Source organism: Saccoglossus kowalevskii, chromosome 2 (assembly GCF_978046115.1).
Source record: "Saccoglossus kowalevskii chromosome 2, keSacKowa6.1, whole genome shotgun sequence".
NCBI lineage: Eukaryota > Metazoa > Hemichordata > Enteropneusta > Harrimaniidae > Saccoglossus > Saccoglossus kowalevskii.
Genome location: NC_140642.1, coordinates 19,757,181 through 19,784,569, shown reverse-complemented (window position 1 = coordinate 19,784,569; position 27,389 = coordinate 19,757,181). Strand labels below are relative to the sequence as shown.

At 38.6% G+C, this 27,389-nt stretch overlaps 1 protein-coding gene across 1 annotated transcript; it reads right to left on the bottom strand.

The window, feature by feature from the left end:
- Window positions 1-777: 777 nt before the first annotated feature.
- Window positions 778-17,985, bottom strand: LOC100313708 (prophet of pit-like transcription factor). The gene is given in 3 exon segments (NM_001168163.1): window positions 778-2,417; window positions 13,313-13,614; window positions 17,779-17,985. Coding segments are annotated over 3 exon segments (789 nt in total). The 5' UTR covers window positions 17,891-17,985; the 3' UTR covers window positions 778-2,042.
- Window positions 17,986-27,389: the final 9,404 nt, after the last annotated feature.

Below are 27,389 nucleotides of genomic sequence, written 5' to 3'. Positions count from 1 at the left end.
TAATGGAATATCGTTTACTGAATACAATGAAATCACGCCAACTCATTTTATTGGTGAATTGATAACATCAATACAGAGGTGTGAATTATTAATGATTTCCAGTTATGAATAAAATCGATCGATAGCAGTAGACAAAGAGATGGATATGAGTGTACCCCGGTCACCTCACCGTTCTTCGCCCGTATAAACTAGTAGTTGGCCCACTAGTCAGGTGGCGCGTTTCTATAAAAAGAATCCTCGGCGAATCGCAGTCAGAGAGTGATGTAACGGAGTTTTCGACGCAAGAACTCCGAGTTGCCCTCTATAAGCGACAACCTTCAATATATTTCCCCGATGGCTTCATGCTTGATAAAGTTATGTCATATTAGTTTATACCCCGATCTTAATAAGTCTACGTTGAAATAATCGGATCCCGTGTTTGTTGTTGTGTTGTATAGTTTGTCCTGCTTATGGTAACTGAAGCAAATGCCTTTGATCACAGCATTTTTTTTCAAGCATAAGTCTGAACAGGACCACAGTGGAAATGTTCAATACCTCCCACAGCATGTGGCCACTTGTTGTTTGGCGTAGAACTACGGATATAAACGCATTATATTTCTATAACAGTCTAGTATTTGCAGCATGAGCCACTTCAAACCACCAACAGTTATTTTTAGTGGAAACACGATCAACTCGCTTATTTTTAAAGTGTTTTAAAACACACTAATGTTTGCACGATTTACAGGAATTCGGAGCCTATGTGCACTCAGAAAATAATCACACTGTACAGCTTTGTTATACATGAAGAAATGTCGTATATCGTCATTTTATTGATAAAACATTCAGTAGTTGTTGTTTTTTTCTATACAAAGGTTTATAAATACATTCTATGTGTGTGGGTGTGTTACTACATTACACCGTGCAAACACATGAACCAACGCGTGTTAAATAGGGACAGACTTGGAAGGTAACAAACACATGGTATTTTTTTTCGTTATATGAGTTACTATAATTTGCACTGACGATTTTTTTTTATTAATTGTTATTCGCTTCCTTGACCGGTGTTTGTTTTACTAACTAAAGTCAACCTGGGCTGTGTGCAGCCAAGATGGGAAAACACGTTCTACAATCTTGTTTATATTTCTAGCATCATATGCAATAAATAATTAATAAATAATAATTAAAAAACAAAACAATATGATTAATCGATGTTAAACGTTGACATGAGGTAGTATAAAGCTGTGCACCACCAGCGTCAATGATGCGATGTCGTGAAAGTATAACTCACCACTTTCACCTGACATACACACTAAACACAAGGAAACGAAAAACAAACTAACAAACGTTGAGAACGAGTAGTAGTAGAAGACACAAAAATACTGTAAGCCTATCATCTAAAAGTGTCTCATTAGAAACGAAATTAATAGCAATCAGTGGTATTTCAAATACACATCCATGGTTACTATGGAAATTGTAAAATCAAATTCCGAGGGAGAATGACAGTTCATTTTGATACAACACTGTGTTGGAATGAAATCATTACCACATCGTATTGCACTGATATTGGACATCATTCTGTCCGATAAATCAATTTTGTGAGGGAAATAAGTGAAATTGACAAGAGGTACGTGTATAATCAACACCGGGACCGCCAAACCATGCGATTACCCTATGACATGGTGCAAAATGATGTACACCTAAAAGAAATCGACAGCGCATGACATCAGTTAAAATCGACATATTTTTTTTTAGGACAGCGTTCTAATTTATACATCATAAAACTAACAGTGAAATTGGGCACATGTATATACAGTGAGCTAAAATGGAGCTCCTTTTAAGCGTAAACCTTTGGTGTTGAAATGAATAATTAATACGACGCCAATGAGTTCACTCTTCAGAATAAGTCATTGCGTGACAGAAATATAAAAGTCAGAACTCGCCAAAAGATGGCTCATTTACATAACAATATATGGGTGGTTGCCTCCAATAATAGAACAAGTCATTGAAGAGTTTGATTGACAGTCACTTTTGTTTTTCTCGTAGTTGACGGAGTTCATATTTTTTTACGTCTGGTACTGAAGTACTTGCGCTGAAAGATTTGGGTGATGTGATGAGACTGTTGAATTCATTCTCAGAGCAGATAAACTCTTGTTATACCATTCGTCCTCGTGACTGACGTCATTCCTCATGGCTGTCATACCCATGTTTGACGTGGGTCCCATTGGAGAGAACTGAGCTACAGGGGCGTACGCCGATTGCATCTGTGGGTAACGGGGACTGACTGTGTTCACGTTATGTGGGTATTGGTAGCCACGGGACGAGGTAGTTTGGTAGATATTTCGCATCATTCCGTTACATGTCGGAATCACCGGCGAGAGAGACTTCGCCAACTGTTTTTCTTGTTTGCGGTATTTTGCTCGTCGATTTTGAAACCAGACCTGGAACGAAAAAGGGAAAATTTGATTAGTATATTTGAAGTTATATTCAGTTTCCAATGATATAAAGTGTTAATCCTGTGTTGGACACAACAGTGCAAATTCAGATTCGAAACAAATAATCCAAACTTGAGCGAGAGTATAAGATGCCCTCGTTGTGCTCGGTGCTTGCGCGCAATCATGCATGGCCGATGTCATTACCAGTCTCGTAGTTATTGTCGTAATAATGATCATTTGACAACAGTGACGTAAAATATGTCACTATTACACAGTTAAAAGAAATTGAAACCGTATGATGTGTTTAATGGCATTTGTAATTATAGTAGCAAATACAATGACAATTTCTGTATTAACTTAGCATGGCTTACGGCACTACATCACGAACGCTAATTACATGGACTAATTCACTTTTTAAAAAGTTACCCTTTCTTACAGAGAAACCAACTGAATAAGCCGTAGAAATATGTCAAGCCGTTTTTTTTTTATTTATTAATAATCACACAAGCCATCGATAAAATGTAATTTCCTACAGTTCTGGTATTCATCTAATAAATGGCTGCGTTATTATTAATAGAGGTGAACAATAAACGCACTCGGTTGCGAAACATTAAAGTTGAGAAAACGAGCTGACAATCACACGAGTTATCTCTGTTTCAATATCAGGACACAGACTGAAGTTTGTGAGATTCAGGCGCCTCCTCGAAAAATAAAACACATGGCGCTGAAATGTAGATGCCATTATATGTTGTATACATAAGTGATGGTATCTTCAATGCAAGTGCCGATAGAGAGGAGAGAGTGAAACGCTTTTAAACGGAGAAATGAGTGTTGAGGCAATGTAGCTGATAATTTGGCAGAAGAAAAAATGCAGAGATATTTTGGGAGAGGTTTTCATGCGTGAAAGTGGTAGCTAGAAGCCTGCGGGGGCTTGGTGCGTCGTCATTAGATGTACAGCGCGAGATCCATAACAACCGGGGCACAATTCACGGTGTTTCGCGCGCGATATATCGCCGATGCAATCAACATACCGTTAGCCCGGACGCGACCCACAATGATTACTGTTATTTGCCGTTCTCTACTTCGAACATACACTACTTAATCAGTAATCCTATTTGATGACTTTGATAAATAGTAAAAACCCATTGTAAAGTGTGGTTGACACAGCCAATTATACGTGTTGAAACATATTTGGCTGAAAACTTCAAATTTACGGATGAAATCACATTTACAAGGATTAGAGAAAATAAATTCATATATTTCAGAATATATTTTCCACCCAGTAGATGTCAATATCTAACAGAAACGCGCTAATACTGTTTTTCTCACCATAAAAATTCGTATCAGTATTATTTTTTTTTTTTAAATGTGAAAAACGTGTAACATTCGTAATGCGTAAATTTTCGTCGTGATGCTATTTATTTTCACTATTATCTTAGCAATTCGAAATAGTTTAGCGAACTTATAAAATGAGTCACGAGAGTCAAAATAATGTATAAGCCCGTGGTGGTACGCCGCACAGTTCACAAGTAATCGAAGAGAAACATCGTCACTCACTCAACTCGGAGCTTCTGAAAATGTAAGAACCTGTTTTTTTTAAAAGGATGCGAAGCGTTGGAGCTTTTGTCTTTGACCAAACAATTGTAGGACTTTGATTTAAACGAGGGCTGGCATATGGTGATGAGAAAGACGGTTACACGAACCTAACCGCTGTCACATTGGACTCTCAAATCCCCATTGAATACATGGCACATCTCAACATCGGGTTGTCAAAGTCTTATAAATTCTCCTCTTTTTTCCCCTCTGTCTTGTTTCCCGGGTGACGGATGTCATCAGCAGCTCGGTAGTTACTGATACAAGTCCACTGTATACCTTGGCTCATTCATATTTAACGCCAGAATCACACGGGTAATTATTATTAATACAATAACAAGGGCCCGAATGACTCTTTGGCACGATGTCAGGGGTAATGCCGGACACGGTAGTGTCTATCGCTTCTGACAGTAGGAACTCAATGGCATTAATGGTAAATTCCAAATGGATAAAAGACGCAATTGTGTTATCACGTTGTTACAATGAGATAGTGCGGATACAGATATTGATACGTACAAGTGGTCTCTGTGTTCACACACAATTGGCTGTCATGGTGTAATACAACAAGCACTAATAACTGATATTAGATTAAAGATAAGATAAATCGCGACTAGTGAATATGAAATGAACACTGCACATGCTTAGTCGATTTCGACATTGTACTTTAATTGTCGCCTTGTTTCCCGCACGCTGATCCCCCTTGTTATACACAACTTTAAACACTCGAATTTTACACAACGTCGATTCCGCTATTGGGTTGTTAAAAATGCATGGATTTTCCAGGCTATTTTAAAGGCTCAACAAAACTCAGTGCAATACGATTTGAACAAAAAAAATCAACAGAAACCCGGCCTGGTGTATCAGGACAATTCGACTAGATTTCGGAGTATTTAATAAAAAGAAGGAAAATCAACAGATTTTGTATGGAACCAAGCGTAGTGTCTGCCTAATGGAAACTATTGATGGCCACACAAAAGAAACGGGTCTCAAAGCGACCAGGACTTGCACCATTACGGCTCTCTTTGTTCTTGGCTATTTGGGCGCTCGCCGAGTCTTGTTTGCAACGCTGCTTTGCCACACGACATAGCGATCAACTATTTACACTTAGTAGTAAATACAGTCGGCGGAACGTATTATTATGCATTTTGGACGGTTGTATCCGGCTTTCAATCAAGAAAACTACTGCTATGACTACAACTTCGTCACGACTTGCTGTCAGTAAAGTTGAAAGATTATTCTCTATATACTCTAGTGTAAAAAGTCTTTGAGCAGCCTGCCATTATTTATACATACTTGCTCTTGATTAAATTATAGCAGCAATTGAATCTTACTGCACCTCATTCATAGCCCTATTAACACTTTCGAAATCTCAGTATTAAAAAAACGTTAACAACGTAGACCTGGCACCTGAACACTTCTAAACATTCAGTCATTGCATTTTTTAAGTAGGTTAGCCACTTTTTTTATAGTAAAGGTCGGAGGCTTCTCACGTTTTTATTATTATGAGTTACTTAAAACCGAAAGAGAAGGTGACGTCCTCTCATGTCGCGTGTCGATCTTTCAGAGCGGATGCGATTCAACAATCGCAAACTGTCCGAGTCGATCACAGTTTGACATCATCCGTCATTTAGTACAGAGAATTAGTATGCGCTTCCAACTTTTCTAGTGATAATATTGATCTAACAACAGAGTAACTAAAGGTTAATATTTTCGCACAACTACCGCAATTCCAATGACATCGCATAGAGTGCATTTGGCGAACAAGTTTCATGATTGCGGAAGGTGTGTATAGGGGTCGCTCATTCGAAAAAAAAATCAAATCAACTTGCGCGGTCGATCATAATCGGACTGAATACGAAGTGGTTACTGTCTACCGCGTCTGTGGTAGACTTGTGATTTTTTGGGGGTCAGAATCGCTGCGTAACAAAAGTAGAGAAAAGTTTAAAGGGCGGCAGTCGTCGCGCCGCGTCCTGTTTGATATGGGACTCATAGCGACGTATACAACGCGTGTAAACTACATTGTTTATTTACATGAAATTCAAACACGCGCTGCGCGACGACTACCGCGCTTTAAATGTACAGAGTTACAAATTGATACCCAAGCCAGCAGTACGTGTCGTGGATAGGAGATGTATAAAAGGAATATGCAGTACTCTCCGAACTACCAAGCGGAAAAGCTTTTTAAAAACACTCCATTAGCCCGTCTTCCGAAAGTCTGGGAGAGAGTTGAAAATGTCGTCGTTGGGGACCCGTATTTACACTGTACAAAGGGTGACATGTCAGAATTAAAAGCTTCGTTATCAGGGGCACCCTCCCCTTCAATTATGCAAATAAAAGGATCGGGAACTGAAACGCGTGAGCGGGAGGTAGCAAGCGAAATAATCATAGTGAAAACGATAGCCCAGTGTTTTGCCATCCACTGCGATACATCACAGTTTAGCGAACTCGTGCCCGCTATTTTTTGACGAAACATTTAGATAAAACCCTTGAGAATACAGTCGGCAAATGAAGACTGACAGTTCGCTAATAGACCTAGTCTCTGTTCAGTTTTCCTTCAAATTACCGCTGTGCCACCCTCGTCAGCTGCATTCAGACTTTCATCAGACTATTAGTCATAAAATACTACAATTATCCCCCAAGGCCCCCATGTCGAATATTAAGCAAGTCTTAAACAAATATTAAGCAAAGACAGTGACACCAGTACAAGTACGACCAAACATCTCATCGTTACCGACATCAACGGAGGAACAGCAACAAGCAAGCACGTCAGTCGTGACAACAACCGACACAAACCGTCAATATCAGTATCCCGATGATGAAGAGTCGCCGAGTAACGCTATTTAATTTACCAGCAAAGCCAATTCATTAAGCGCTAGTTCGTTTATCGAGCCCGGTTAAACGGCCTATTCTGCTAATTCCGCCCAAAAGAATTGCAATAGATTTTATAGGCGTTGATTTGGTTAGGTTCGCTAAGCCTCTGTATAAGCTATGTAAGTCCAGGGAAATGGAGTGGGCCAATTGATTTATCTATATTAGGTCTGTACACTGCACTTCTTCGTGGGGTGGGTCTCATTCGCCGCATTGCGCTCTGAATAGATCACATTTAAAACTTTCTGATGCACAAAAATTGATACAACCGTATTTCAACCTGACAGATACCGATATAGCACGAAAGCTTTGATTACCGCTTACTAGTTCTGTAGTATATATTTATACTCAGTCTTTGCGATATATATGTAAGGACCTTTTAACCAGTGTATACCAATTAATGTTTAAAGACAATATCTCGTTTTTATAAAATTGAAAAACTGCGTGGTTTCTTGGAGTAAAATGAGTATTTCGTTTCCTCTTGATTTACGATGACAATATGAAGACCTCTTCGATTCAATCTGTGACAGGCACGCAATTAGTGTGACTAAGGCTTGTTCGCTTGTTCATACTGACTCACATATGTGCCCATTCTTTGCAGCAATTCAGCGAAGGGGCAAAGGTCCCCCAATCTTTCTTCACTGACCTTGTACATTTTCCTTGATACTCCAAAGTTGGATATATTGTCATGGAAATCAACAGCGTGTGTGTATAGCGTCCCCAACGTAAAAACAGACCGCGGTAACTGGGCCGCAATGAATCATTTCAACACGTTTCTACGTTAGGTATTTGGTTTAATTCTTAAATGAGCAACTTAATTTGCTTATGTGTGTTAACACAATCTGTCCAAGTTAGATATATCAATAAATAACAAAATCGTCCCGAAAATCGATCGAGTGACAGAGTTCAGCAGTGCATTTCCTGTTTAGAGAACGAAATAAAACAATGTCGATGTAAGTCAGCGTACTGACCAAGCTTGTCAGTTATTTTAATATAATTCAATGTACATCTCCTCGAAACCAACATTCCAATTAGTCTCACATCTGGCTTACCCTACGTCAGGTCAAAGTGCAATTCACGTTCTATCTTTTTTTTTTTTTTGTAATCCGGAAAAATACTGACTTCGTGTGGTTTTATTTTTATGCATTGTCATACTACATATCTGAATGCTGTTTCTGGTTTTTAATATTAAATTTGAACTTGAAGCAGTAGATCTGACGGGCCACAAACCGTAATCGGATTTAGGATACGATGTGCGGGGAGTTTAGTTTAGGTAGTACCTCGGCAACACACGTGACGAAGAACTATCGGCTAGAAACACTCGATATTCTGCTTGCGTGGACGATTGACTTGGAATTGATTCGAATTAAATCAAATTACTAGCAATCATTAAAGAGGAAGATGTCAGTCCCTGGGATTGCCTCCACTATTCATATTTTTTTCCCAAATGTAATTTCAATCAGTGGTTTTGAGAAGGTGACTCTTTAACGGGTATCTGTGACGATATCGATGATATAGTTTATTTAATCTCAGATTGGAAAGTGAGGGGAATTAAGGAAAATGTAACACAATGTTGCAATTAGGTAACAACGTTATTCCGTCTTAAAAGTAGCCTGTTCAACATAATTTTGTTTTGGGACCTTGTGTCTTCTTTTCCGAACCCGGCAACGGGCGCTCCATGAGATGTTTCGCGCGAAACGGTTGACAGATTTCGGCTTTTAAAAAAAAGGTAGTTATTGTTCTCGTGGTGGAATTGACCAATACAAGTGTATTTAGCGTTGTATGTTAGCGAATTACAAATGAATTGTGGAGCGGAACAATACGAGAAAGAATGGCAGGTCTCTGCGGTGGATGGCAGGCAGGGATCCAACTGAGTTCCATTGTGTTTGGGACAATGCATTAAACTATTCCATTGATCGCGGACAATGGACAGCTAGTTGAAGCTTTTCACTCACACGTGCGCTCCGTTTGTGGGCAACTGCATGGAAACGTCGCATCACCACAACCTGTTAGGGGTTAAATCCGTTGCAGAGCGGCGCTCCTTAATTTGAGTCGTTTTAATATTTGAAAATACTAATGCGGGAGGAAGTGAGCCAAAGATAAAGGGATTGTTTATTAGACGTACCACATTACAAAACAAATTGGTCCCGACAAGTGTGTGTTTTTAATCCTTCTAACGGGTTTTTCAAACAGTTATCATCATGGCAATCATGTTATCGCTTCTTATTGTTTAAACAGGATAAAATCAAATTGTACCCGATTAGAATTACTACTCAATTTGATACTTTGTTTAGGGTGCTTTGAAAAACCGTTGTTATCGCAAAAAAAAAATATTGTCCGTTGCTTCACCGTTTCATGATTTTAAACACGAGTTTCGGAAGACGCGGTGCAATTTGTATCTGTTTAAAGTCTTAAATAAACAACTTGTAATTTCGCACTGAGTTACCCCGCCAGTTAGTAAGTCAGCGAGTTCGGCGCTTTGTCGATGTGAACACAGTCGCCGTAGGGAACAACCCGCGCTGAAATAATGTATTGCGTATCAATTTCATCTCAATCAGTAATCTAATTTTCTTAAAAATGGCAATTATGTATACTAGCAAATCCTCGTATTCGCGAATGAAATAAAATGCTGATTTTGTTTTTATTTTGTAAGAGTTTACAGTTGAGTTGATCGTATCGCCAAGTTGAAATGATAGCTACACACTATGATAGCCGTGACGTAAGCCGCGTTCAATCGAATCACGTGGTGGTCGATACGATGTTCATTTCACTGTGATCATTCACACGTGGAGACACCGTAGAGAGCTACCTCGGGTTAATACCACTCAATAAATAAGAATTTAATAACCGTCATCGTTATTACAAGCTTCATATTGCTATTTGTTTGAGAATGATGTTTCATATCCTTAATTGTTTAGTGTGAAGACCTTGTTTCAACCAATCACCCCCACCTCGTAGCTGCTGCGTTGGCACGATGTTATCTAGTGTGTTCCATGCCTCTTAGAGCTGTTCCGTGCTAAAGTTCCCCCATTACGGGCGGCTTTGCGGGCTCAATTGTTTTCATCGCCATTTGCTAGGCTTTCAGTGACGGCTCAGATCACAGAACCACTTCATATGCATTTTCTTTGCTCGATCATTCCAGTCCCCTTGAGACGCCATATTTTAGCCGGTGATAGAATCGCTTTTCAAGTTGTTATTATTGTTTCATTGAAAACTTTCACAGCCAACAAAACGCGTGCAATAAAATAAGATCTGTGACAGGTTGAAACTAGTATTAACAACATTTTTTTTTCTCACTTTTTACAAAAAATACAGGTTTATTTAATAAAAAATAACTATTGATTTTCCTCCTTGGAATTTAGAAAACCAGTATGTCCGGCATTAGGAAAAAACTGTCAAAATATTATCACATAGGATTATTTATTTTGTTTACAATGAAATTAACATGCCATTTTATTCACAGAGGGGTCGAAAGAGAGGTTAATGTCGTAATTTAAATTTCCAGGTAAAAAATTAAACCGCATTTTTACGCTCAAATGAATAGTTCAGTTGCCGACATAATTGACGAGTGATTAAGCCTAGAGACTGCAGCGAATCAGAGTCTATATATTAAATTTGTTATTTGTATTCCCCGCAGTAGTGATATGACCTTTGTACCGGGAAATAATAAGTCAGTGCACATAGGGAGTATGGCCAGTGGCTAAATTTTATACACGTTTTCAGTTTAATTTTAGGCTTTTACGTGAATTTGAAATGTTTTTTTTTTCTTTACACGAATAGAGCTAGGCAAATCAAGTGAAAAACAGGAACCGCCTGTAACATGGCAATGTTTACAGTTTTATCATTAAAACGTGCCACAAAAAGAGCTTATTAACTTGAAGTCTACAAAAGTTAAAAAATAAGCTTCCCAACGAGTCTTCAAACGCATAGAATTTTAGCGATGATACGTGCGTGGCGCAATCGAATACGTCGCCGGGAAATCGGACGCGCAGTCAGTAGTTTGTCTATTTTTTTTCACTTGAGAGTTCTAGACAGTTGTAAAAGTCACAGGATGGTAATTTAAAAGCTTGAAACAAATCCGCATAATCCGGTCCCTTAGGATAAGTAACGAATCCGCTTCGCTCAGGCAAGGGTACGACTATCGGTGTTACACTTAAAAGTAAGTAAAGACGGTGGTGTCTTAATCGTCTTCTAGATCAGAAAATAATACCCCCATATAATGACCGGCTTATGTGTCAGTGAGGATATCCACTGTCATCAAAGTAAATTCTCGGATTACGTATCCATTGACATCGGTGAATAAACCATTTCCCTGTTTACCCCTATTACCATGACGCGATGAAATTGGTCTTGACATTCGCCTGGTGATATTGTACCGCAATTTAGTGATGTTTGCGTAATTTGAGTTTAATTGCCACCACAAGTCGTGAGGATTGTGACGATAACGCCGCGTCTGTTAATGCCATGGAGCAGTAGTTGACTATGTTTAGTGAAGATGTGAGGCGGAGACGTGGAGATTAATCGGGTAAACAAGTTTGCATGATGAAGTTTTTTGTTTTTTTCGCATATGACAGAACATAATTATGTGATCATGGTGTGGGCTATATATATATAGGAAAGGTGAAGCAAATATATTTCGGGCGATTATACCAATGAGAATAAAGACAAATTTAGAGAAGACGCTGAGAGTGTAGAATGCTGAAATTAAAATGTGTCCAGTGAGATTCCATTTGTATATCGTAAAATTAATCTAATGAAAACTTTGCAACTAATGTGTAGTTTGCGCAATTGCTAAAATCACGGAGCTTTTTTTATCAGTTTAACTCCACGTCAAATCAACTACATTTACAAGTTTATACGGTGGTGCATCCTAGAGTGTACTAGGACGTGTACCGTGTCCGTCTTTTCGTTTTTGTCCGGTCATGGGTGCTGACCTGCAATGCCACTTTTTGTAACATGTTAAAATGCGCTGCTTTTAATGCATTGTGTTCACGGTCTTGTTTGAGATGGTTATCGCCCGCCCTCTTATAACATCAACCCCTGTGCGCCGGCACACTGAGTATTTCACGCAAACACGCGGCACCCGCTATAGCGTCGGGCCTACCTAGGGATGCACACTTGCGGGTCTTAGCGATACCATACCTCCATCGTTTCACTTGTCCCTGAAATAAGAGGGCTATTTCGTAGTCGGGTCACTTGACGGGGTATAGGGGAAGAGTTGTCCCGTGATCGTACAGGCGGGCGGCTAGCAGAGTATGCAGTGACATGAATGTGATGTGGCAGGCCTGTATCCGGTACAATGCATTACCTGAAGCATAACTCGAGGGAGTAGCTGCACATAAAAGGACTCTTCTTTAAACGCCACGCATTATCTGACAGTGGTATCCTGTGTCGTCTCAGTGCTTTCATACTAAGTCAACCCCTAAAACAGGCTGCCCTTTAACTTTGAACTCATCCATCGACAACGGATATCCACTATATACAGCTTTAAGTTAGTTTTAAATTAAATACCGCGGCAACGTATTTGTGCCTCTCACTTTTTCTTTTAAATAATAAAATAAGTTCGTGGAATGGTAACCAAAATAAACATTACTTTTAGTTTTACTTTTTATTTGGAATGTGCTGCGCGGAAATGTCGCCGATTAATTAATTATAGCAATTCTATCCGGAAATGCAATCTGTCTATTTTTATTTTGAAAGTGAAATGGAACATGGAATGTTTGTATTGTTCTTTTAATGATGGGTGCAAGTAGCAACGAATAACCTACGGCGATCTAGACCTGTAATTATGTCGATTACGTTGCCGAGGACCATATTTCATATTCTCACCATTCAGACTAAAATGTTGATTTCAATCATGCTTCATCAGTCAAACGCAAAGAGCAAGAACTGGCAATTGACGGCCTTGTATTTTGTTAGAACAATTTCATGCCCAACTCGAGTAAATCAGTGTCGTGACCTAAATTTTGAAACGCCATTTTCCCGACATCCGTCGTTAAGATGGCGCATGTAATCGAATCTAGGAAAAACACGCGAAATCTCGATCATGGATGTGTGTTTACTAATCACACTTACATGCACATCGTAGACTTAGAAGTATATTGTAAATTCAAAGTGTCTTAGTTGTGTTGCTGTGAAGATTTATGTAAAACATATTGTATACAAATATAGAAATCTCCATATTAAATAGTAACATGTACAAACCGCGCAGTGATAAAAGGTGATGTAGAACGGGAAATATTATGCTCTCCGATCTATTATCAAAGTTGTTTCCATAATCTCCATTTTTTATTTAAACAAAATGGAACGAGGAGTGGTGCGGGAGCGGGTCAGAATTCCCACAATCTTTGAGCAAATAATTATGAAAATACGAAAATTTAATTTCAGAACAGCCATGCGTTTTTAGGGAGGAGAGTGGAATAATACGGTGAATAATTTACCTGGATTCGTGCTTCGTTTAGTTTGGTGACTCGGGCTAGCTCTTCGCGACAGTAAATATCTGGATAATGACTTTTAGCGAAGGCTGCTTCCAACTCTTGTAGTTGTTCTTGCGTGAATGTGGTACGATGCCTTCTTCGAGCAGGTGTCGGGCACGTTGTGGCAGCCGAACTGCCGCTGATTGAAGAGGAATGGGTCGGAGTCGGTCCCGTTGCTGAACCAGCACTGCCCGTAGGTGCCGATGCGCTGGGCGCCGTGCCGTCGTTCGGCTTTAACTTTTTAAATGCTCCTTCCGGGCCATCTCCTGTAATGAAAACAAATGATGGGTTGGTCACAAACTCACTAGCGGCAGCTCCGATGTGAGAACCCCCATAAGAATATCGAAACCCCCTTTATTGTGTTTACTGTATTACAGATAATTAATGAGAAGTAACACCATAACATCGCCCATATACTAAGATATGCGCTATTTCTTGAAAGTGCGACTGATGAGATGGGTTGAAACTACTAATAGATCGTGTGTGTTTTCCTCAAATATGTTGTCAAAAAAACTTTATAGCGCATATCCGTGTTTGCACGCACAAGATAGAGTATTTACAAGGGGACCGCAAGTTTTATGAAGTTATTCGAGGGGATATAACGCAATGTCAGTTCAATAGCGATGTGATATCTGTCCAGTGCTTTGCGCAACGAAACGCAAGACAACTTGAAGCAGAGAAGAGAAACCTACTCAACTGTCTCTGTGCTAAAAGTATAAAAAGCGCATTTGAAACGAGACATACGGCTATCATATTGTAGATTTCATCAGTCATTTTCTCTGTGGAATTGCACACGATTCCACCCTCTCCATTAAGAGATCAAACTTCACTCGATGTATCCATTAGGCCGTGGTCAACGTTCCACAAACGTCATGCATGTACCATTCTGACAAACAAACACGCCATGTTGACTTTCGTATTGTTGCCAGGGAAAGTGTTGTCAGTATTTGCCAAAGAAGTTGTCGTTTTTTTCTTCAGTTTATTGATCGTAGAAAAAGAAGAGAAGATCGTGGAAAATAAACCTTCTGTGGATTATTGATAGGCGCCGACAGCGAGGTTAAAAGAGAATTTAAACAATGCCATTCCACAAGAGAGCCATGAAAGTTTGATGCGCTGTGCCCGTCGACAGGGCCCCGAGATGGATACGAACACGCACTTTACGCGCGATAATGGTGTCTAGATTCCCCAAACATGTAGTAGAATGGGAAAAGCAACGAAAGAAAATGTCTCCAAAAAGCGCTAAAAGCCTGACCTGCGACCACCTTGTCGTTTTTTTAAAGAGAAAAGTGCTCCGAAATCGTCGATATTTGTCAGGAAAATGAGAGGGATGGTAACCGAGTGATAAATGGCGAGGGAAACATATACATATACGGAGGTTTGAATAGATAAGTGACTACAGTATTTGTAAAATTGTTATAATGTTATCGATACTGAGCGAAACAAAATAAAATAAAAAGGTCTTATTCTTGGGGAAAAAATCATTTAAAAAAAAGAAATAGGGCCGCATCAAAACATTCGAGAAATTTGAACAAGTATAGACAATCGACAACAGACAGTTCCAAACAAGAAAGGTAAATGACGGAAAATTGGAAAAGTGATATTCCAGATAGAATTAATAAAAGAAAATGGGTTTTTACCGGGTTGTTGATAAGTCAGGTAAGAAGTGTATCCTACATCGCTAAATGGGGATGGTTTCATCATACTTGTGTCCTGCATCATGGCTTCCTCGCTAGTATACACTGATATAAACGGGAACAATTAAATATACGACGATCACGATGGTCGACGGAACCTAAATGGCAATTGGCCTTTTTACAGAGCTATCGCTACCTCAACCGTATATGCAAATGTGGATAATGAGAATCGGGCCAAACAGCGCCTAGCTCTGACAGCCAATCTACGACAATTTAATCTGAAATATTTGAAATTTTAATCACAACATCAAAGTTTCATTACCATTAAAATGCCACTAGAGAGCGGGATAGTGATATGGAATGAGAGTCAGGCAGTTTGGTTGGTGTATTCTCTATTATGGAATGAAAAGAAAAAACACACACACACGTACGCAAACGAAGTGTCAGCCAATCGCCGGCACTGACCTCCGCCATCACGAAGTGAAATCATCACAAGACGAACACCACTGAAGTGTTCTCGGCAAAGTAATGCCGGGGTCATCATTGAGCAGACTTTTCATCAAAACGAATTCCGATAGTCTTTTGTGAAAATTAATAGCCTATTCACGTTATTTTACGATTATCATTGGATATTTTATTGAGAATCGACCCGTCACTCACGCTAACACTGTCAGCCTATCGATCTTAATGGCAATATCGTTCGCGATTCAGCGTTCATCAAGTACAGTGCCAAGAGTTTTGAGCAACAAACACATAACACCGGAGTAGAGACAAATTATGTGACGTAATACTGCATTGATTTCATTCCTGAATTACATCCAATATATTAGATTATGGTGTTCATTACACCATCAAGTAAGACGCGGAAACATTGACTCTCAATATTGTCAGCTTGTCTATAAATTGCTCTATAATAAGCATTTGAGATAATAATAATGTATAAACACAAGTCAACCTTTTGTTTTAAAAAAAGGACAAACTATTACTAGTACGACCCCAGCATATTGCACTTGTCTAAACACATCGGGGTAAACGTTGCATCAAATAATATCCAGAAAAACGTCACGAACTTTTCTCAAAATTAAACATAAACAGCAGAGATTTAGCATCGTTGTCGGTTATAATATTGACGTTTATTTTAAAATAAAAACGAGGAAAACGTGTTTATTTTGGTTTAATTTCGTTGACGTGGCGAACGTGTTGATTTGATCACGGTGTTTTTCGTGATTGAGCTCGCCGACTTTGTGTCAACATCGCGATTCGCACAATTGGCTTTGACTTTGCTTCTGTAGCCACTTTGTTTCTTTAGTTTTTATTGCAGGGGTTTTGGGTAAACAAAACACATTGACACCGTATTCTAAACAATGCTCTCTCATCCGCGGCACGTGGAACCAGCGGGTTGCCGAGTATTTGACACACGGCCGATGAACCACTTGCCGGAAGCAGGTATACAGGTAAGTCGGAATAATCATCGCATCGCATTGTTAGCGATGATCACTTCAAGTTTACAGAACAATATTCATAAATATAAATTATCTATTGTTCATATTCAAGTTATTTTTAAACGATCGATTATTAGACTTTAACGCAAATATTGCATTGATTCTGTTCGTGCTGTTGTATTCTAGGAAGCACGTATATACACAATATAACGTGCGCGTCATTTGACCTATCAGACGTTTAGTAACATATTTACATCCAATCCTAAAAACTCCACGGTATTATTTAAAAATCACCTGAACAATTTGCATTAACAAGGAAATCGCAATAATTAAATAAAAACGAGTTTCTTTATTTTGGGAAAAAAACAAGGCCAGCGTGTGCCACAGAGCTCCCGTTATTAATAATGTTATGAAATAATTGAAAAATTGATTTTGGTTATACTTTTTTTGGATATACTGGATACATCTGCTGCGATGTTTTAGTAAAAGCCGTTCGTCGATAACATTTAACAATTTCCAAAGAATCTTTCAGTTCATCGATCTTTGTCATGCTCGGCTTGGCCATGATCATTGGTGTGGGTTATGGTAAGTTACGCCACATAGATCGTTCACTACTGGGTATTTATAAATGCACCGAGTACACACACAAAGAGCGTCTGGGGTACAGTCAGATAATGTCAGAAACACTATTAACTTTCAATAAGTAAGCCCAGATCATTTAGTTGTACTCGTTGCCAGGGGCTGTAACGTAGGATAAAGTTTCATTTAGTCTATGCGGGAAAGAAAAAAAAAGGCAAGCGAGAAACTCTCGCGGGGCAACTTGTTGTTTCAGTGCAACGCTGATTGAAACCGTGTTAGACAAAAATTAGGATCCCGTCAATCTGACGTTCAATAATGAGAAAGAATGATGACATTTCACGCTAGAAATATCGCATTGTTTTCGAAAAGACTCAGTGAACTTGAAAACAAAAGATATTTTGGTGTAAAGTAAACATAGTTGCGCTACTTGAAATAGGACATAGTTGAAATGAAATTACAAGTGTAACTTAAGGAGATTACTCTTTGGATAAGCCATCATTGTGTTATTACTTGCTGATTCACGGTGGCAAAAATGGGGACTGAATGTGGCAATACTTATACACCAGGCATAGGCCCCTAACAATGACGAAACGTTTAGTTTAGTTTTTTTTATATTCTAAATTGGATTAAGTAATCCGAAATAGGCAATGTATTTAACGCGGATATGTTACTAGTATACATCAAAGACAGGACCTCGAGACAAAAAGAAAAAAAAGTTACTTTACACCGTCTTGACTTTTACAGAAATTACAGATAAAATAAAATTATAGCTTACCAGGACCGGTGTCACCAGTTAACGAACGTGTGCTCTCCAGGTAAAGAGCGCTAAAATCATCGCATTTTCGCTTGGACTGACTCTCTTCGGGAACTCGTTGTTCGTCGGCCATAATGGGGTAGAGAGAAGGGTGCACGGTGGTCGGGAATGACGGCGCAGCGATGCTTCCAAAGAACTCCAGAGTGATAGCTAAGTGGTAATCTGTCGCTTGGCAAAAACTTGAAAGAGTAATATGGCAACTTGTGAGACTGCTTATTCGTCGTATATAAACGCCTGGAGTCACATTGATGTGTCTTAGGCTAGCCAATCGCGAAGACTGACCCTCTTCATTAACGGACCCGCAGTCCCATTGGCTGTTCGCTAATTGCTTCCAGTGCGAAGCACACCCACAGCGTGGTGTAGTCGCTGAAGTGCAGTGTAGCGAGTACTCGTTGTGTACGTATTAACACTAGAATAGACCCTGGGCTAACTAGTGGGCCTCTTTGTCAGCGACTTTTGAAAGGGAAAAGAGTTTTTACACAGACTAGAATACAACCAGCTCTTCATTCTATTCACTCGGACAATAGACCAAATGTCGCTAAAATACAACTCCCAATACCTGCTGGCTATTTTCATACTCTTCTCTTTCATAACCTATACAACTTCCTGGACTTTATAATATATGAAATAAATAAAAAAATATTGACGACTATTAGTTTTAAATTCTCTGACAGTTTACATATTTCCTCTCGTTTTATCAGGGTGGCACGCATAGCTCTTTTGTGTGGACATTTACTTAATTCGTATAAATCGCTTCTAATCACCGGAAAAACAAATAAAAGTAATTATTTATTAGCGAGGTTAGGTCGATAAGATAAGCTCGCGTAATTCCGGGAGCTATCCGTTGAAATGCAGTATAGGTGCAGCGTTACGACCAGCTCTCCAAGTGAAATTTAAGACGCGCTGTGTATATTCACCTATTCACATCTGCCAGGCTGTGATCTATTTATTTTTTCTTTTAACTTTATTTTCTTTCTGTTTATATTGCCACAAATACAACCTCCATGAACTGAAAAAGAAAAAAAAATGCTCGGAAAAATAAATTACAGAAGTAATTTATAGACTGGTTTATAAATTTGTCAAGCTGATAAGGGAATAACAATGTCTGGTTCACAGAAAATGACATGAACACTCGGAAATGGCGCCAAGGGAGTAGTCACAACAAATCAGTGTCCAAACGTTATAAGTGTGAGGTATTACAATATAATATTGTACTCGCTCAAGTTGTGGGCGACTTTTTTTTCTTCGTCTTTTGAAAATCGAAAAAAAATGACACGTATGGAATGAAAGGGAAAGGAAGCGTTTTATAGTTCATTTAATTGCGAGTTTAATATTACAGAATACAGTGTTTTGAATTAGTCCTTTGTAACAGCGGCCTGTCACGGTATGGGGAAGTCAAGCGAAATCCATTAGAAGCCATGGTATCCATTCTATGCTGAGCTGTCCACACGCGCAATGTAAACAACAAAATCAAAAAAAAAAAAATTTCTTTTACAGGCACCAGGGATATCACTGTGATCAATACAGAAAAATACGCATTGATCATCATCTATCGATCAAGCGGCGATGTCTTGATAGGAGACGATCGCTATCGATCAAAGCGGTGATATCTTGATCACAAGAGATTAGCTTACGTTGATACTCTCGGCAAATTACCTAAGCTAACACGTGAGGACATGTAACAAATTGGACTCAATCAGTTAATTAAAAGGGGATGCATGATTTATGAAGGCAGAGCATTAATAACTTAGGTGCCGGCCAGTTTGGGGAGTTTAGTATAATTTTATCGGTTTATGCTATATTGGATATCACTAAGGGAAATGGTGTTAAATCTGTTTGGACTATACCTATAGACTACTGACTGAATCGTTGACGTAATTAATTATTGCACTTCCCAGTGCTGAAGAAGCTGCTCTTGTAACTCAGTTCGTTGGGGAACCGGGGTAGAGATCATTGTATAATGTCAAGGCGTCGTCACGGTAACATTGCGGATTCGGTGCGACAGCGTTACGGTACGGTTGGAATTAAAATTAAATAGCACACGGAACATGGGAGATGGAGCAAAGACTATATACAGGACACTTTATGGAGAAACTTTTGGTTTGTTAACAGTAGATCGTCGAAATTGGGCGCGCGCTTTGATCTTGTTATTTGTTCGTAAACTGGCTGAGTTTGTTCATCATCATCATCATCATCATCATCATCATCATCATCATCATCATCATCATCATCATCATCATCATCATCATCATAATCATTACGTCGTCGTCATCATTACGAATTTTTACTTTGAATCATCGCTCCAGAATCACTCCCTGTGGAGGCGATGTGGACAGACAAGCGTGAACTAAAAATGTTTGTAGATGCTTATCTATTAATATACATGGCAACACGTCGGACTGAAACTAACATGTAAATACAACTAGCGGGTCATTGAATTGATTCACATGTACGCAGTGAAGGAGAGTCCAAATCAACGGATGGATCGGGATACAACCCGGAGTTATCAATAGTAGGAAACACACCTGCGTCGCCACGGTATATTCATCGAGACATTAAGCTTAATCATGCTAAGAAAAAAAATCAGCCTCACTTCATCGAAACGCGACAACGCGGCCATAACACGCGGTTTATTTAATATATTTTCATTAACAGCAATGAATCAAAATGTTGCAGTGATATTTGTATTTATCGACCGACCTTATTAAGCAGGATTTTAACAGTTAAAGTGGCAAATAATATGGAAAATTACAGTTAAGGAAAAGTGATATTCAAAATGTGGGCAAACAGGCTATCGCGACGTGGTTGTATTAGACCCGCTATTGTGACACGGTTACTTTTCTATTATCTTTGTAATGGATTTTATAATTGAAATTATGTTCCCATTACAAAGCTATTAATTTACCAAATTGGGGTCAAGCAAATTGACCATGTATAATGACTGGGGATGATACACAGAATAGTGAATGAAGTGCACTGAAATGTCAATTCAATTTTTCCCGCTCCCAACTGAATGATCATTACGGAGATCTGAGTTGTTGCAAATAATCGCAGGGGTTACCGTGTGTAGAGAAGACGTACACAAATGATCTGGCACGTTTGCCGCGCGTTCAATATTGATGAAACAGAATGCCGAAGTCCAATAAACATTTTATGGTAGAAATTTACCTGCCAGTGAATCTTTTAACTTCGCAGCGCTAAAGCTCTTTGGCCCACGAGTCCCGATAGAAACATACATAAGTTTTTATTAAAAGACCCCATTTAATATAATTCCACACAGATTTTGTTTTAATTTATTGTAGTCGAAATTTTAGACAATAGTATTAAAATGTACACCTAATGGCGGTAGAATTTTTTTTCTCAAATTTATGCGAATTACGAAATTCACCTTTTGCGAAATAAATAGTCGACAGATGGAGAGATTTCAGTGCCCAAATGGGGGGGGGGGGGTCGTCACCGTCAAAGAACGGTTTTTTTCCGCCCTGTTCAGACTCACACTGTTTTATGCAGTTGAATTGTTTCGCCCCAGAGAAGATCCATTTCCCCCAAAATATGATGAATGTGATAATTTTTAAAAGTTTACTTGTGACGGACTGAAGGCGTAAATATTAATCTTTTTCGATTCATTGGCTTCGTTTGATTGTTTCGATGCAAATACCGTATTTAGTCGCATTGTTTTAGTTACAAACAAATAATTGAATATTCAATTGTTATAAAGTAAATTAATTTATTAATTTATTTCACCAATCCAGAAACACTTATTCTTAGCTGTGTAATAAGACTCGTGTCGCGTTTTCGTTGTTTCTAGGACAGATCAATCAATATCCTGTGCTTGTTATTTTGTCTTAGGAAAAACTTCGTGAAGGGTTTCAACTTCGTCATAGTTACACAGGGCACGTTGCTGTAATTACACAGCATTGCCAACTGATACAGGCATGTGCCTCAGGGAATCTGGCTTTTCCTCTAACGATGATGACCTTACATCGAATGGAGGAGACGAACCCTTCCGGTGAAGAGTTCTCTTAAAATCACATTAAGGAAAGCTTTCAAGTGTCCAACCTGACACACGGCTTCCTTGCGGCTGCCTCAAGATGTGTACTCTAAGCCCCGCAGGAAAAACATTATGAAAATCATATTTTCCACAGAATACTCGAAACTGGGTCTTTGAGATTAGCGACGCGGCGACTACGGATGAATTCACTTCATCGTAGCTCGTGTCAATTGTGGCGACTTCAGTCTACTGTTGAATTACAGAGGTGCGACATTTTGTCGCGTTTATTAATTTGTTTCGATATTGATCATGTAACTAGAAATAGTTTATAAAAACAAAAACACATCATTAACAGCGTAATCGTCATCATTATTTATTTAATTAAGTAACATTTGAGTAAATTTATTTATTTATCTACAAGAACCAAGAATATTGTATTTAATTTTCAGAAACTTGCATACGGTGAATATGGTGTCTGTGTTTCAATAGAAATCATGGCACTGTCTTAACTTGTATATGTTGGCTATAATTAACTATAATTACTATATTAAACTAAATTTATGTTTTTTGCTGGTACACATTTTGTTTTGTTCCACAGGTATTATACGAATTGATGATTCCTGGAAAATGTATACTTTTGGAGAACAAAAACAAAATAGAAAATTTACATTTAAAAACAGAATCTTGACTGCAGTGTCATTGTCGGGTCTACTCCGTCTTACAAGTAAGCCGATTGAGCAGATTGGAGTTTCATACAGACATCGTTTGGTCGGACGTCACGTCAACAAGACCAGTGGTGCGAGGAGAATTCACTGAGAGTGTGAACGGTGGTCCTGTTTTCACATGCTTCACCATAATAACAGGTCTTGAAAAACGACGAGGAGAAGGGAACGAGCCCTCTGACAGATTGCAACACCATTTTAATGACTAGGTTTTAACGTTTTGCCACACGTTTTTTCAGTCGAGTACACTTGAAAAGGAGCGTTAAAAGGGGTATATTTAACGGTAGATCGATAAAAGCCTTAACTGTAAGAGCGAATGTCAACGATGGGACCCTCTCATCGCCAACTCCTGTCAGAAGCCAACAAACGCTGATATTTCATGTTTTTATTTAAACGCTTCGCTTTTAAAACTGTTAAGTCGATATACGTAGACGCGTTCACAAGCGTTGATGGGGACGATATGAAAATGACACTAGGCATAAGTGATGGGGGATTCGCCATAAATGTTCATTGCTTATCACTTGGAAGCTAATGAACGGTGATGCGATGTTATTAATTTGACCAGTCAATGTGTGTAACTAAATCGCACCGATCACGGCAGTGCATGCACACACCACCATGAATTTACATCCGAGCTGACGGTGGAATAATACTAATAAAAACAATAAAAGAAATCTTTCAAAAAACAACAACAATGAGTCAGACCGTTTCTCGAATGAATGTATGTATGTACGATGTTAGCTGATGAGGTTATCTATTACCTGTTATCATTGAACGCACGTTAACGTTACTTGCCACCAACCATAATGGATAGCTTACCCGTTCCTAACAATGGCTATATACTGATCTAGATTATTAATATTATTTAATAATAACAATATTTTTTAGATATATGCAGTGCAATGCAGAGACGGATGTGACATCGCCGTTTTGTTTACAAAGTGCTGACTGATAGTATGACATATTACATGACTTGTTTATCTCCCAATCCACCGCAGAGTTATATTTCGTCTTATTAAAACGAAAACATTTTGGCCTTGACGTTTTTTAACTTTTTTTTTTAAAACCACAGTAAGCAAGTCTTATTAAATTTATTTACTTTCTTTACCCGACAACTTTTTTTTTTCACAATACATTTCAAAGCAGTGATTTTCTATACCATGAATGTTGGGATCGCTTACAAGTCGCGTGTTCTGCAAATGTGATGGACGGCAGGTGGTACCGAACAGCGGGGTTCAGTGTGGAATCCTCCATAGACTTCTTCCGCCCAGGGGGGGCTGGACACAGACAGAAATCCCCGACAGTAAAATGAAAAGACAGAGAATTAACGCGGACACAGAAAGTCACAATGCAAAGAAAAAAAAAAGACACGACTCGTTAATTAGGCACCTAGAACAAACACCGACAGAGTTTGTTTTAGCGCTCGTTGCTAATAAATAAGACAGTATACAGTCTGTAATATGGTACAGTCATCCTAAAACGGGGCCTGCCCATACGACATTGGTGTGCATTATAAAATTAGCCAAATCGTTGATGCATTCAAACTGAGAGGGATAGACAACAAACTTGTAAATCGAAGTGCGGCGGAGCTGAGTATTTTAGTGGTTGATGATAATTGTATTACAGAGTATGTGAAGCCCGAAGGATGCTCCACTTTTCAAACCTTGAGACAGCGTTGAACTTGAGATCATGTATCAGTAGTGTAACTAAATCTGATGTATATGCAAGACAATAGAACAACTGGCGCGGAAGATAATTTTTTTTTTCTCAAAAATCGAGCATGTTATTATCAAATGATAATTTCATCCCCATGATCAATACAAAGTTTTGGGTTTCCATAAAAAGGTGGTGCCCGTATTAATGTGTATCGTCGAGAAAATATCGTTTATAGGAATAGAAACAAACTGATAGTCGGTCACAAGAGGAGCAATTAGAAGTTGCGGACGAAGTGTGAATAGAATTGACCGCAAACAATGGTAGGCGAAATAACAATAAAAAAAATGAACAAGAAACACTATTTATGGCTGATGCTTAATTAAAGAGTTGTTGTAAATACAAAACCTCAAATCACTTTTATAAATTGTGAGTTAATGAGATGATAAAAAGTGGTGTTTCCGTCGAGTTAATAGTCGGTATATAAACATCGACGTGTGTTCACGGGCTCGCACAAAGGCTGCGATAAATTCAGCTAGCCAATTGGTTAGTAATTCAATTATGAAAGAAAATTCGATGTTCACCGTGGATAGAAATCGGAATCTAGAAAAAAAAGCAATAACTGGGCCCGATAAACTAATTTCAAAATAGGTGAATGGTTAAACTATTATTTCATTAAAAATTTATAGTTTAAAGTCAGAAACATTATGGTGACACCCGCCTTCCAATTCCATGTACGCGTACACAAAAATCGAATAATACGACTCGGAGATGCAAATTGTCGAGAAATGTAAATGTATTTGAGTTGAACAAAGAAAATGTTTCCAATTACATGTGATTATTGGTGATGATAACCTTTCGTAATTGTAATATAGTGTTAACAACTTTACTATATTTACTGGCTTTTTGTCTATATTTCAACTAGTTTCATTTAATTCCATGTCTAACTACAAATTGGAGTTTTGATAATAACGTATTACAAATCCACCTTGACTATTTTGTTTTCAAGAAGATTATTTTTGAAATACTATAAACACATTCCTTGAGAAGCAAAGGTCTTCAAAACTCTTTACGATAACAATCTAAACAATGAATGAATGTTAATACCAAATTATCAAATCATTTGGAGTTATTTTCCCTCTCTTTCCAAGAGATAGTTAAATTAACGGAAATAACGAGATTATTGGGAGCCATCGTGTTTTCTAAATGAAATTCTTCGACCAAGGATAGAAACAGTGACAAGACAACTGAGATTAAGTACCGCAATTGTACTGTATTATTAGGTTTAATGAAATCAGGGCAGAACATGGCCAAAGATGAATAGTTTAAAGTGACAATTTAAGTTTCCTACTTGTGATGGCTTTAATAACTAAAAGTAACAATGCGTGTATTGATTTCCATTTTTTTTGCAGTTGCCTTTCTTATCATATTGTTGCAACGCGTTTTTTGCATACCGTCAAAAAAAAAAAAAAAAAAATACCCGACTTTGCGTTTTGAAGGGCAGGACTCTCGTGTAATTCAATACAATACGTTCATCTCGTCTGGGCTTGTCGGTAAACTAAGCCTGCTTTTAACGGCGTGCCCCGACAGATAGCTACAAATCACAGCTTGACAGTGATCAGCTATGGCAGTTACGACTCATGTCGACTACGCATGTGCGAGTGATGTCACCGGCAGCCGCTCCCCATCCCTTTAACTTCTCGAAAAATGCGTGCGATTTTAACTCGATTCGGATGTCGTTTTTGTCTTGATCGATTCCGAGTCAAATAAAGTCATATAAATCAGGAAAAGAACAAGAGATGTGCAGATTCGGTCGTTGTGTCGCGGAAATTCAATCTCGGCTCCGATACTCGTTTCATTTACGGGGTCGTTATTGGTAGTCATGGATGGAAATGAAATGATGACCAAATCGTCTCGAATTGAGATGATGACCAAATCGTCTCGAATTGAGATGATGACCAAATCGTCTCGAATTGAGATGATGACCAAATCGTCTCGAATTGAGATGAAGTCCAAATCGTCTCGAATTGAGATGATGGCCAAATCGTCTCGAATTGAGATGATGACCAAATCGTCTCGAATTGAGATGATGGCCAAATCGTCTCGAATTGAGATGATGGCCAAGTGGATAATGTTGTTCGGGGTTAAAGCTACAATTTGCTGAATGAGTTGCGGTATCCATAATTCTACTGCGGTTATTTCTTTTTAATAGACTCTCTAGTTTTATGTACAACTTGATAGGGACACAGAACATTGAGGGCAATTTGAGATTTTTTTTTGCGTTTCAGTGCCTTGCACTACCATTTGCATTGTAGCCACCCATTCATCGAGGGAGTGTGTTTTCTTTTGAATTCGTCGATAATGATATTTTTGACAAAAAGTAAGCGCCCAAAAGATTTTCGATGATACATTTCCAAAGATGAAAAACTACATTGTCCAAGTTGTAAACCGTGACGATGAACGATGGTCTCACCATTATCTTTGACTTCGCATCCACACATAGATACTATTATTTACAGATTCGTTGATGATGATGGTGATGGTGACAATGATAACGATGATGGAAACAAGACTCTTATTTACCCATCCACCGACAGATTCAGTCACTTGCAGTCATTTCTAGAATGAAGAATGACCTTTTATTGATTAAATTCAGTCTTCCAAAATCTAATAAAGACTTTGCAGAATTATATGTCAAGGAAAAAAACCCGCATTTGTCAATTTTTTTTCTTTTCTTTCATGTCGCTCGAGGGTAACTTCAAACAGATAGAAGCAAATTCAGTTTCCCAGCGTTACACAGGAGCAGGAAAATGGGCGTCAGATTGGCTTTTTTTCAACCCCGCGTCAGATTTAATAGAGTTTCAGATCTCTCCTTAGCTCTGGTTCGTTTATAAATCTAGTTACCACCCAGGAAAATGGTTGGAATAGAAAGACTACGTATTATCGCCCCGTATCATTAAGTCAATAATTAACACTGATAAATGCAATATACGCCACGACGGCAAAGCTAGAAATGAACATCGAGTGTCCGTGTTCCACAATTGCATACATGTGCGTTTTGTTCATAATTTGACCGCATCGTTACCCAAAAGTGCTCTAAACTTAGAGACCACGAATTTACATCTTCTGTGATGATAAATATTGAATTATACATGAAACTGCAAATACTTGTGGTAGGATTCTTCAAATTTAGAACCCCTCAGGAT